General features: G+C 38.7%; 2 protein-coding genes across 3 annotated transcripts in view; one reads left to right on the forward strand and one right to left on the reverse strand.

Moving 5' to 3' along the window:
- The window catches only part of LOC6034878 (tRNA-dihydrouridine(16/17) synthase [NAD(P)(+)]-like), a 129,621-nt gene that overhangs the window by 65,883 nt on the left and 49,632 nt on the right, over positions 1–14,106 (forward strand). Inside the window, exon 3 of one of the 2 annotated variants that reach the window (XM_038252513.1) lies at positions 143–165. The exons of the other annotated variant lie outside the window; for it this stretch is intronic. The gene's annotated coding sequence lies outside the window, so the exon portion shown is untranslated. The remainder of the gene's footprint in view (positions 1–142; positions 166–14,106) is intronic. 2 annotated transcript variants of the gene reach the window in all.
- Positions 12,918–13,653, reverse strand: LOC119766455. The gene is made up of 2 exons (XM_038251011.1): positions 13,432–13,653; positions 12,918–13,376 (listed from the first exon to the last, which is right to left on the reverse strand). Exons 1-2 carry the CDS (start codon positions 13,597–13,599, stop codon positions 12,918–12,920), a joined length of 627 nt encoding a protein of 208 aa, XP_038106939.1. The 5' UTR covers positions 13,600–13,653.

A 14,106-nucleotide genomic window follows, 5' to 3' on the forward strand; every position in this document is an offset into this window, starting at 1 on the left:
TGGGTTCCTTTGTATCTAGTTGCGGTTATTTTGTCTGAGTACTTTTATTGATTATATTTACGTCCAGGATTTTTCATTAAGGTCATAAATTTGTTATCATTTCAAAAAGATTATTAATTGTTTTGGATTTTCTTTATTGCAGGAAACTTGCTTGACTACATTAAGGTAAGTTCAGCTAATATATAGGATCTGGCCTACATGCCAGTTATGTTGAAAATAATCCATCAGTGACCAAAAATTGTAATTTTCCGGGTTAAATTTCAATTAAAATTCAAATTTAAAGCGCCAGTTCAATGAAGCTCGTATTTGGACTCAGTACGCCCACCGAAACAAGCCTCTGAATGCCCACAAAAAGTACACTATAAAATCAAATAATGAAATTTCGGCCCAAAAAAATCTTAAACAGGCCCTAAATCAAAAATAATATTATTTGCTTTAAATTACCTCATGATTGAATGTTGATATTACGATGTTCAATTGAAAACTAAAATAATTAACCTAAATATGCTTAGTGGATGAGAAAATTGTTGATTTACCAAACATTTCCAAATTTCACGAATTTCTGTGAATTTCCTTGAAATCGTAAAATCTACAAACCATTAAACGGGATGACTTTGATAGCCGGGGTGACTTTGATAGGTTTCCGGTTTTTCCACAAAATGAACACAGAAAAAAATAATGTAAATTTGGAAGCTGTAATTTTAGAAGGTTGAATATTACCTTTTTTATGATGTAATTTTACCTCAATTTAGACTGAAAAAGTGACATTACACCAGAAAAGTGGTAGAATTACACATTTCCAGAGGTAAAATTACACATTTCCAGAGGTAAAATTACACTTTTTTCTGACATAAAAGATGTACCCCTTCCTAGATGTAATATTACCATGATTTTTTTTTCTGTGAAGAGTACAATTAAAATACGTACGGAATTGTTTAGAATCATACTAACCGTGGTAGAGAAGTGTTAAAAGTAAGAAAATGTTGATGAAAGTCATTATTTTAAATTTCTCAAAGTGTCGTGATTTTCACAATGAACATGATTTTGAATCGGAAAGTGAATTTATTTTCGGATTCATTAGACAATTTTCCACTAGGAGAAGGGTAAATAAGTTTTTTAATAATAATTAATATGTGTTTTTGAAACACAATTTAAAAAATCTCCAAATTTATAGGCGATTTCAGTTGAACAAATTTCATGTAAAATGTGAAAACTTTTGATTCGTGCTTCGAATTCAGTATAAAAACCCAGTTTTAACAAATATCATGCCAAATTCCGTCTTTTTAACTATTTTACCTAAAATTTATATGTATTTTGTTAAAAAGCTTATAAACTTGGTTAACTAAATATAAACATTGATATTTTTCTTAAGAACTATATCTTAGATATGATTTTAACAAGAAAAACTCCACCCCGGAATTTGAACTAATAATTTTTAACGTAACTATTTTTCTAAAAACTATTGAAAAAACTTTTTTGTTCCAAAATAGTGCATAGACTTTGTGTGGCCTACCCCAGTAAATGCTTTAAAAATAATAATCTTGAGAAATACCTTACCTGTTGAAAAATATTCCAAAAACAAATTAAAACCTATCAAAGTCACCCCGGTTTACGGTACTACTTTATCAAATTCTAAATGGCTAGTAAGGATCAGTAAATTGTTTCGTTATTATGGGAAAGCTCCCGTCGAACTACTTACAGCAACACTTTTTAAAATAAATGCTGAAAAGTTTTACTTTTCAGCACTTGTTTCGAAACATTTTACTTATAATTTCACTCAATGGGTGTTTTTGTGAAATGCAAAAAAATGTTGTATGAAACTCTTTGCAAAACTTGATTTTTTCAAAACTCGTCTTATTTATCCAGCTCGGTGAACCTCGTTGGATAAATGTACGACTCGTACTGAAAAAATCCTCTTTTTGCAACTTGTTGCATTAACTCCTATTTCGAATGCTACTAAATTATTGTTTTTATTTAATGGATGAATAATTTGAAAATTTTCAGCAAATTAAAATAGTAGTCAATGCTTGAGCCTGTGCCAAACTTTACAAAAGCCTTTTATTTATTGCAAAAACTTTGAAAGACAGTCAGATTTAATCCAATTGCACTAAATCGGCAGTGCACGTAGCACGTTTTATAGCGTGTCATTATTAATTTATTTCCCACTCTTTCCACGAGATCTTGGCGGATCTTCCCGACGCTACACCGTCGTCAACTCAATCCCATTTTCAACTTCACTTTCGAAAGGATTTCCCCTAAGTTCCTCAGTGGCCCAGTTTGCCGGACGTGGGGTCGTAAGGATTCCGTGATCTTATTTTTACGACCCCGATTTTTCCGCTGCAGCGCGCAGCAGCCGAGTTGCACGAGGACGAACGCTAGCACGTCCCTTGTTTCTTCGGGGGGATTGGGATTGGCCTTTTTTACCCCCGGACCCACATAAAACGACGGCTCACGCCGAGGGAAAAGTAAGTTAACAGCATTAAAATGTTTGAGTTGGTGGAGGAGGGTGGGGTTGACCTGAGTTTTCGGGGGGGGGTGGAAATTCGAAATTATAGGCAATTTCATTGCCATTATCATAATGCTGATTGTGCGAGAAGCAGCAGGTTTCCAGGAACTGTTGCTAACTTTGTGGGACGTCCTTCCGTGAAGATTTTCGTTTCGGATTTCGAGACTGATGAAGTCGTCGTCGACGTCGCAATCGGAGAAGATTTAGGATTTGGATGTTTTTCATTAGAATTATTGCCTCTGGAGGCTGCGTACGGGCTCGCCACGACGTAGAAAATTTCAAAGTTGCGGATTAGGAAATGGAAAGCCGCTGTCATTTCTCGCTGAGACGTGGAAGACGGAGGGCTTAAGCTCATCACTTCTTCATCAGCGGTTTATGCTGAACCGTCTCCATTACGTTGGTCGTATAGGTGTCTCATGTCTCAGATGCTATTAAAAAAACTTGTTATTTCATCACTTTCAGTCTCCCAGTGGGACGTAAACACGATTGTGATGAACAACAACAACTCTTCGAAGAACGACGACGAAGGCAGAATCCGTTAAGGGTTCATGCCAAGTAGAGCACACTGAGGTTAAAGGAGATGTATCGCTTTTATCTACTTATATCGCTTCTGTAAGAAGCTAAGGAGCTTTTCAAAGGCAAAAGAAACCCAAGACTTTGCGCCATCCCGACCCGTAAGTCGTCCTATTGAGACACTTGAGACATGTGTGTAACGATGCCATATAAAACGAAGTGTGGAGCTTCAAGGTGGTGGCGTGTATTGCAGCATAAAAAAAGAACCGAAACACCCACCGGAGGGGATGGCGGAATATGTGTCACCCAGCCGGCAATGGCTTAAAAGATGAAGATGGAGTGTACGCTGATATTGCCACCATATGGACTGTGATTCCTGTGTCAGCCGGCGCACGGCCGTTTTGTTGGCCTTGCACGTTTCGTGTTGGGAGCTCTTGTGAGTCACTTTACGTTGACAGTCGCTTCGGGACCCGATGCATAAAACAGGATTTGCAATGTATTGCGATTTCTGGAAAGTATTAAAGTTTTGGATATAGAACATTTTCGATTTTTTGTCCTTAATATTTCATGGTTCTAATTGTAAAAAATATTTTAATTTTAATGTGTTTGTTATGCGTTTCTTATAGAAATTTGTTGTTCCTTTCAACTATGTTTTGCATCATATTGTCAATTTGAATGAGTGAGATTTGATCTATCCACGAAAAATCAACTTTTACAAACCAAAAAGCAATTTAAAATAATTGCTTACAGCTACCATCAAAATGAAGTTTCAAATTCCAATTGACAGAGACTTACCCCCTGTCTGTGGGAAATATCCCTTCTCCGAAGCACATTCTACCCCGACTGCTGCTGCTTTGGAAATCCAATTCGCAGAAAGAAAGTTAAGCTAAATATTTAATAGATTATTGATTCATTCCTGGCCGAGATCACACCGCCCAACAACAACAACAACGCTTGTACACATCCCACAGGCCATAAAATGTGGGAGTTCAGTTTAATTGCAAGCAATAAATTTCAAATTTATCTAGCAATTTCCAGCTCTGGCTCGTTTCATCCTGAGCTGACAGCAGGGCAAAGGAAAGGCTTCCAGCCATGAAAAGCGGGTTGGGGGTGGTTGGTGGAGCAGTGAAACACGAACCAGGTGCTATGGCAGGAGCTTTTACCGTATAATTAAAATCGATCTGTATGCGGTGAAATCGGATCCGTACGCAAACACTTGGCCGGGTCCTTCTCCCCCGTCTCTGTTTACCAGGTATCGACCATCGATCCGAGAGGGAATCAATTACCATAGATCCTGGGCCCGCTGGCTGGCTGGGGGTCGTCTCCGTCGTCGGTTGTCAATGTTGCCCCTCTGTTGATAGACAATATTCAGCCGTTACCGTCTGATAGCAGGAAGAAACACGCTTTCTGCCTATGCGAGGAAGTTTGCATCCATATCGGTATCGAGAGAAGGGGAAATCAGCAACAACCTTTATCAATCATGATATACATCTGGGTCCAGGGAAAAAAATAAGGAAAAGTACGAATTGTCGTTCCGCTTGAAGTTTTCGGGAAAAGGAAGGAAAGCTTGTTTCCATCTACAGCTTCGCAGCAATGTAGAATAGCAAATAAAGGACGTCGAACGAAGCAAAATCGTATTAATTTTTGTAATTTAGATCATGATGAGATACGACACTAGGTTTTCATTCTAGCAATTTATATTTGTCCCATTGGACGATAACGAAATATGGAACCGAATGGGGACAAATTTAAGGGAAGTATCCGGGAAATTGAGGAGAATTGAGAATCTCATGCCAGGGTTGCCGGATCATCAAACACTACGACACGTAGGAATGTCCTTTTTTAAAATTCATTTCCAAATATGTACAAAATGATGCATCCGATTTCATCATCAAAATTATCAACAACTTGAGCGTGACGATTCTCAAGATTTTGATTTTCCCGGGAATCAAGAGTTGAATTTGGCTATTTCCCGGGAATTTAAGCCAATGATTTGAACAAAATTTAATAAATTTATTGCGTCTGAGTAAAAATTATTTTCTAGGTAATTCTCCGCCAACTCACATAGCAGTTGCCTCGACCCCTTTTTGCTTTGCGTGAAACTATGTCTCAAGGGGTAATTTTAGTCCTTCCATTTTAGACCCCTTCCATTTTTGAACATTCAAAAAAAGACGTGTTTACAATAATTTGCAGCCTAAATGGTGTTGGTTTGGAAACCACTCTGTAAAATTTGACCAATTTGATGGCGTACACGAAATTCCAAAAAAGCGTTTTTTTTCTATAATAAAAATTTTGATTATTTTTTAGGTGTAACACAAATTTAATCTATGTTGTATAAACATAAGGGGTGATTTTGTAATCATCGCGAGTTATCACGACTCGTAAAAAGTTACTTATGTTAATACATCTTTTTAATAACTGTCTGCTCTACAACTTTGTAGAACATTGCTACACTCTAAAAAATAACCCTGCAAAGTTACAAAAGTCACGAAATTGTGAAACGAAAAATTCTGTTCTAAATGCAAAAATGATCCTTTTAGGTTATTACAGATTCTAAAAGTACACTAAATTTTCCTTTTGATGACGTGGCTACTGCTGTTTGACGAAAAATGGCAGAGTAACTAGAACATTTATGCTGCTCAAAACGACTACCTAAACACAGGAAAAATAGAAAATTTCTAAAAAAAAAACACAAAACGATCAAGAAAATAATTGTCCATGTTATTTCAAAGCTTTTCACAGATGAAGGCATGATACATTCGCATTTTAATTAATACTCTTATGTTCTAAAAAGCAACACTCCATAAAAATGGTAAAACTTAACAATATATCCACCTTTCGTCATCTATTTTTTTTATTCATAATGACTCCATCTGCTAACGATGGTTGAATACAAAGCTCGGTACAACGTGCCAACGACAGCATCCTTTTTTGCCTCTGCTGTCATCCCTCCAAGTCTCAAGAGAGCCGAAATTAATTAGCGTCCATTACGCGAACCCATATCGTGACTTGGCCAAAACTAGACAATGAGAATACCTAGCTGGAGCTGGAGCTCTGGAATGACAGGAGGAAAAATTACGTGTCGAATGCAGCCGCCACATCTCACGCACAATTGAAGGATAAACGCCCCGGAGTCACGGATCCGTGAAAGCAAGATTGATGAGCCGCGTTGGTGTGTGCGGCGGCCAATTTGACGTCCGGCTCCGGAAAAACGGATCCAGAGGTCGAATAAACTAATTAGGAAATGTTTGAGTCTCTAGGACACGTCCGCAGGATTTGTGTCTTCGATGGATGGGTGTACGGGATGATGGGGAGGCATCGGACAAATCTGCACGGATGCAATGGATCATAATTATGCACGCTTCCGTCGATTTAGCTGAGGACATGTCAACGTCAACAGGATGACGGGGCCGGTCACGTATAACGTGTCATGGTCGCAGCATGGGCGTAGCGGTACATTTTTAAACACTTGGAGTTTTCAATACTTGAACTCTGAATTGCTTGAAGACTTGACGTTCAAAATTTTTAATATCAAACTTTACAATTCCTGGACACTTAAATACGGTGGAGCATTTGAACACATGAAAACTAGGGTGCCCAGAATATGGGACTTTCTCAAAACCTCGCTCCACAAGCTGAATATTATTCCTTGAGCTATGTTATGACTCTGAGCCAAATATGACCAAAATCGGTAAACATTTACCCATTGATAAATGAATTTGTATGGGGATAATCGAAAAATGAATGGAAAATCCAATTTTCTTACGGTTTGGTTTGCAGGATGCACTACTTCAGTTCAAATATTCCCAGCAGTGAGATTCTCATTGAAAATTTAATGCTCTACAACTTTGTAGAAATTACCAAAACTGTAAAATTTGATCCTAAAAAGTTATTAGAAATTTAAAAAAGTTTTTGCCTTCCTCACCTCAATGCGGAAAGGCTATAAAATCACTCGAAAATGAACTTTTTTATTCGACCTCGTAGACCCACTTCACGTATACCTATCGTCTCAGAATCAAATTCTGAACAAATGTCTGTGCGTGTGTCTGGATGTGAGTCCGTGCACCGAAAAATATGCACACGATTATCTCCGGACTAGCTTAACCGATTTGGACCGTTTTGGTCTCATTCGATCCGTCTTGGGGTCCCACAAGACCCTAGTTAATATTATGAAGTTTAGTGAAGTACTTCAAAAGTTATGCTAAAAAAACGATTTTAGCTAAACTTCTGAAGATTGTATAAAGGGTGGTTTTTGTAAGAAACCCCGTCATGCTACATATTGTTAGAAAGGTATTTGAAAGACCTTTCCAATGCATTCAAAAGATTGAAGATCTGACAACCCCATCAAAAGTTATGAGCACTTAAGTGTTTTTTATACACTTTTTTGAGGCCGGATCTCAAATATTTTGATGAAAAAGCTGTCCGGATCTATCATGCGATCCATCGGTGGATAGGTAATCAAAAGACCTATCCAATAAGCCCAAGAGATTGAGCATCTGAGTGTTTTATATACACTTTTTTTGGTCGGATATCAGATATTTTGATAAAAATAAGTGTTATTTTTACACTTTTTTGAGGCTGTGTAGGGTATTCACTTTTATGAATGCAAGGAAAACCTACACCCAAAGTTAAAGAACGAGAGGATAGTCCTCACGAAAAGAAACGCGAGGAAAGTGCTATTTTGCTAGAGTAGAGTCCTCTCGCGTGTTCATTCGTTCATTGGAACAGTTCATCCTATTGAGTGGCTTATATGGACAAATGACCACCACTTTGTCACCGAACCGCGGTGGCCCATACGGCAAAGGCACGGTTCAATATGCCGAAGGTCTTGGGTTCGAGTCTCGGTACCGGTACTTTTATTTTTGATAGATGAACTTTTTTTGAAGGTGAACCCATGAGTAAAGTACTCTCGGTAATTTTGGGATTTATCCTCTCAGTCCGCACACAGTACCATTTTACTACCGAATCGTGCTCTTTATTTCCTCGTATGCCGATGCCCAGTTCTGGGTGTATGTATGAAAAACCTTTTTTTTACCATCTTTAGGCTCAGGTATCAATGGGTTAATATCAACCAATTTCGCTCAAAATTTTCGCAGTTGCTTAAAATAACCTAATAAACCGTTTCCCACTTGTGGAGCAGGGGGTCATTTTTTCTGGGCACCCTAATGAACACATGAACATTAAATTTCAAATTTCAACATTTGAACACATGAAGACTTGATGACTTGAACCCTAGATCACTTGAATGCTTGAACTTTTAAAAGTCCAAATGTTCAAAATTACAAGTGATTGAGCGTTTGAGTGTTCAATTGTTGAATTGTTCATTATATTATGTTCAGTTATCCAAATGTTGTTCAATTATTGTTCAAGTCTTTACGTCTAAAAATTTAAAGTCTCGCCAAGTGTTTAAATGTTTAAGTTTGAAGTCTTCAAGTATTTAAAAGTGCAAGAAATGTATTCAAGTGTTTTTTTAAACTATTGAACACTTGAGCCTTCAAACTTTAAAATTAATGATAATTTTGATCATCACCGGCAGACAATAATCCCATTACAATTACCTCCTATGTTTAAACAGCTTGGCTCCCAGCTTGAAACCCCGGCTTAAAAAGTTTTCCAATTTTCCATCCAACTACGCACATGGCATCGTTCCGGCAGTGCAAAACTTTTCATTTCTGCTACATTGAACATTTCTTCGGCAGCACGAGCAAGAACCCCCTCTAGTTCGAGAGTGTAGAACGGAGTGCGCAAACATGTCGCATTATGGTTGTAGGTCAGCCGGACATTCCAACGCTCCAAAGAACCATCGTCATCGAAGGGAACGGGGCCCGACAAAAAGCAGCAATCGTTCCGATTTGGTGAAATTAATTTTCAACTAATTTGATACTTTGTCTCAACAGAACGATCTTCCTGTGTCGTATGTGTGTGTTTGGTAGGGCTGACATTGGCCCGGGGCCAAATGGGTTATAATTTCTGGCCCTTGCCAGCCAGCAAGTGCCAGTAGATTCTCTACACTTTCACATGGATGCTGCGGCCAAACCAATTCGTCTATATATTCTGCGGTGATGCACTGCTCTCTGGTCGCTGGCAAACTGCTCTGGTTCTGCTGTTTGCAGTTCGGCCAACGTGGCTACAAGAAACATATGTATGAAGCATGACTATTGCGTTTTTTTTTCATCTCCACGGCCAAGAACGATCTAACTTTCAAGATATGTAGAGGACTTTGGATCAATATCTGAGTTTTTGCATCAGAAGGGTCCTCGTACAACGTTTGACATAGTGTAACCCCCGTGGACCACAATCGGCCCGTTGACCCTATTCCCTCAGCGTGGCGTCCCAATTGGTGGCAAACTTTTCACTGTTTGTCCAAAAAACGGGAAGACCTCTCTTTGGAATAACACACACACACAGGGAACCACTCCAGCCTTGACATGCAGTCACTTTTTGGCACCCGTGCCGGGTTTGTCCGCAAGTGGCCACCGGCAAACCGGGCCTTGATATGAATATAATTTCCAATGAATACAAATTATGGCCCCCAAACTCCGCCCTTTCTTTCAACGCCAGAGTCCCACCGTGCACTTATCACAATTCCCGAATGAGAGAAGCTAAAGTTTAAAGGGTCACACCAGACCCGTTTTGGATTAAGGGCATTAGCAGTGTACGTCCGGTTTAGGCCGGCTTGTACGGCAGCATTTAGTCGAAGGGCATCGACAAAAAGTGTCCTCATCTGTGTTTGCAAGGAGTGTGTCGTGCTACTTGCTAGGGGAGCTGATGTGGCCCAAATGTAGAGGCAATTTTAAAGTCAAGTATATACGACGAAAGCTCGGAGCTTTGCACGGGGTTTTTAGAATTAAGGCGTCTGCAGATGTTGAACGAGGCGGAATTGGGGTGGTTTTGGGCATACACAGCATGAAGAGACGTTTCAAATATTTATAAGTTTAGGTTTGTTTACGATTGTGTTGAGAGGGAACGGGCATTTGCTGCATCGTAGTCGATTTGAGCTTAATTTCAACGAATGTTACCAGTGTCATGTTAGTATTCAGTTTCAGTTTGTAACATTGCTTAAATATTTGAAAATATTTCGAATAGTTCAACATCCAACATTGGCTATAGATTTTATTTGTTAATTATTTCAAAATGTTTAACTAAATTAATTCAGTTAAATTGTTAAAAATATTTGTTCAGAACTATTAATACTCGTAAACGTAAAGTTATGTGTAAAACCTATATAAGAATTTTCAATAAAATAAGAAATAAAGCACGAATTCTTAGTCGACTGGAATTTACATTTAAATATCATTAAAAACATTAAAATACTGAAAACATATTAAATTAACATTGTGGTTTTGAATAAAACATCAAAATCCAAGAAACTATGAAGGAAACTTGAAAACAAAATTCTTGCGTGAATTCTTAAGATTGTATTAGACTTCGACAAACAAACAAACAAACAAATTTTTTGACAGTTCGGCAGTTTGCCTGCTCCGTTTGTTTACCTGCATTTGTTTGCAGAAACGTCAGCCTGCATACATTCGACTATGTTTGCGAGTTTGCGAGTTCGGCAAACTGTCAAACAAAAAAAAGTGCGAGTTTGTTTGTTTGTTTGTTTACCATAGTCTAATAGCTCCTTCATATATCTAGAGATTTTGAAAGAGTAGGTATAGCTTTAAGTCATGTTTAAGAAAATAAAAGAACACAATTCAAAATTAAAGTAAATTTGTTTTCTCTGTGTGTAAATCTCCGACAACTCACACAGTAGTTGCCCCGACCCCTCTTCGATTAGCGTGAAATTTTATCCTAAAGGGTAACTTTTGTCCCTGATCACGAATCCGAGGTCCGTTTTTTGATACCTCGTGACGGAGGGGCGGTACGACCCCTTTCATTTTTCAACATGCGAAAAAAGAGGTGTTCTTCAATCATTTGCAGCCTGAAATGGTGATGAGATAGAAATTTGGTGTCAAAGGGACCTTATGTAAAATTAGACGCCCAAATTGATGGCGTACTCAGAATTCCGAAAAAACGTATTTTTTATCGAAAAAAACACTAAAAAAGTTTTAAAAATTCTCCCATTTTCTGTTACTCGACTGTAAATTTTGTTGGAACATGTCATTTTATGGGAAATTTAATGTACTTTTCAAATCTACATTGACCCAGAAGGGTCATTTTTTCATTTAGAACAAAATTTTTCATTTTAAAATTTCGTGTTTTTTCTAGCTTTGCAGGGTTATTTTTTAGAGTGTAACAATGTTCTACAAAGTTGTAGAGCAGACAATTACAAAAATTTTAATATATAGACATAAGGGGTTTGCTTATAAACATCATGAGTTATCGCGATTTTACGGACAAAAGTTTTGAAAAAGTTGGTCGTCATCGATCATGGCCGTTCATGGTCACCCGCGACAGACACGGACGACGAAACAAAGAGAAACGCAAAAAGTAACTTTTTCAAAACTTTGTTCGTAAAATCGCGATATTTCGTGATGTTTGTAAGCAAACCCCTTATGTTGTATATCAAAATTTTTGTAAGTGTCTGCTCTACAACATTGTAGAATATTATTACACTCTAAAAAATATCCCTGTAAAGTTAGAAAAAACACGAAATTTTAAAATGAAAAATTTTGTTGATTGTAGAATTCATAAAGTTCATTAAATTTCCCTTAAAATTACATGTTCCAAAAAAATTTACAGTCAAGTAACGGAAAATGAGAGAGTTTTTAGAACTTTTTTGTGTTTTTTTCGATGAAAAATACGTTTTTTCGGAATTCTGAGTACGCCATCAAAACGGGCGTCTAATTTTATAAAAAGTCCCTTTGAAATTTCTATCTCATACCGCCCCTCCGTCACGAGATATCAAAAAACGGACTTCAGATTCGTGAGCAGGGACAAAAGTTACCCCTAGGACAAAGTTTCACGCAAATTGAAGAGGGGTCGGGGCAACTGCTGTGTGAGTTGGCGGAGAATTACCCATTTGTAGAAAAGTTGGGATTTTTTAAATGTGATTTGAGTGGTCAACCTGATATTTGAATTCATAGATATTTCTTAAATATTTGATGGCAGCAGTAATGTAATGACGTTTCATGTATTTCGTAATAATTCATATATTTGTATCTCAAACTTACTTGAAATAAGAAATTTATTTCTTTTTGCCCTATTCCTCGACCCCGAGGAACAAAGACTTTTAAATTCAAAGTAAACCAATGAGAATAATTGACAAAATAGTGACTACTGTACTTTAAAGAAATGTTCCACTTTCAATATTGCATTTTCAAAATTAGTCAAACCAGAATGCAGTTATCTCAAACTTCTCAATCCCGTCAATCTCCACAAAATGCAAATAAATCAAACCTGCCCAAAGTTTCACCAACTGTCTCATTGCACCTGTTCAGCGCAACTTCAACAATAACTGACGTAACGAGTTCCGAGCTCTTTCGGCCAGCGAGAGCTGTTTCATTCGAAAGACAGTTTCCCCCTCCACCGAGACCAGAAAAGGAAACAATCTCACCCTCCTAGCCTAGTCGAGAGCTGGGTAAATTTGATGTAAATTCCTTTGTTTCTTGTGGGTCCCCGCCACCGGTCGTAGTTAGTCTTCGGTGCTAATTGCAATCAAGCGTTTAACTTGTTCAGGAAGTGTGCGGTAAGTGGGTTGAGCTGTGATGGGTGCCAAGTAGGTGAGGTAGGTTGGATAAGCAGCAGAATTACAACTGCTGCTTTCCGGGGAAAATTGTGGAACCAGCTTTACAATCTCTTCCCTTTCGCGCGCGCCCCCTTCTGGGAAAAGTTTTTCGTTAAGAACGGGGGGTTCAACGTGTCTCGTGTTGGCTTTACTACTTACTAGGTCTCATCAGGATTGGGTGGAATTATGTTTCGTTGCATAAGCAGAAGGAATTTTTAGATTGTTCGTTTATTTTCGTTTAAACATGTTTGAAAAATCTGGCTTGGGCTTTGAAAGCATATTGGTTCTGGGGCTGGCAACCGCCATCAGTGCTTCCGGTTTGACCGCGAACGGGTCCTGCTGGGGAAAGCAGAGGTACTGGTACTTTGGCCGTGCCAGTGACTTCAACCGGCCAAGGCCTTTGGGCAAAACTTGATCTCCCACGCACGCGATGCCCTGCTTGGGGAAGCACCGGACAACCTCGCGGTAGTCAAACTTTGGCTGACTCAGCATCTTGATCCGCTTGGTGGCCTTGTACTGCTGGGCCTCTCGGGATACCTGCCGGATGGGATCCGCTGCGTGGCAGTGACACCGTTCCGGGCCCAAATGGCACCGATGGGCAGTTATTTTGGGGTCGAAAATGGTTTTGGGACGAGCCAACCGGGTCATTTTGGGACGCAGAGCACTCAGGGGTAGCTTGCACTCTTTCTGAAATTAAATTTTCCTTAATTGTTACCTTATCGCTTTAATTGAAATTACGTACAGGGGTTTGCCTCAGATACTCCTCTTGGAAGTCCTTTTTGGGGATGGAAAGCTCCTCCAGGTATCGGCCGTGCTTTTGCCAATCGGCTTGGGTCCAACCTTTTCGCTTGGGTTTGCATTTTTTTGTCGCTGGTGTTGGCTTTTTCTTTTTGCGACCAAAACAGCCCATTTTTTAGATTTCTTTTTTTAACGGAGAATTTAGCCGATGCAAGGATGTCAAACTATCTCAAATTTCAAATGTGTTACAGCCTACTTTGTTTTCTCGTTTAGTCTTTGAAATTCGATTTATCAATATTTCGATTTCATGATTTTACTTGTGATTTTATTCATTTTATGTTGCAATTTCTTATTTATTCAGCTGTTTTTTTTTTTCAAGCTACAAACTTAACAGTAACATCGTCTCGAACCCAACAGACATCTGCCGCAGGTTGTTCTGGGGTAAAATATTGGTTTGGGACAAGCCAGCCGAACAATTCGGGGACACAGCGCACACAGGGGAACCGTTCGCTCTTTCTGTGGAAAATATTTGTTTGATTATAAAATTGTTCGATTCAAATCAAACCTCTACAAACCCTGATCTGGCCTAGCAACTCCAGCTGGAAGTTCCTTTTCGGGGTTGCAAGTTTCGACAGATAGCGGCCGTGTCTCTGCCACTCGGCTTGGGTCCATGCCTTTC

Source organism: Culex quinquefasciatus, chromosome 2, assembly GCF_015732765.1.
Source record: "Culex quinquefasciatus strain JHB chromosome 2, VPISU_Cqui_1.0_pri_paternal, whole genome shotgun sequence".
In the NCBI taxonomy this organism is placed as follows: domain Eukaryota; kingdom Metazoa; phylum Arthropoda; class Insecta; order Diptera; family Culicidae; genus Culex; species Culex quinquefasciatus.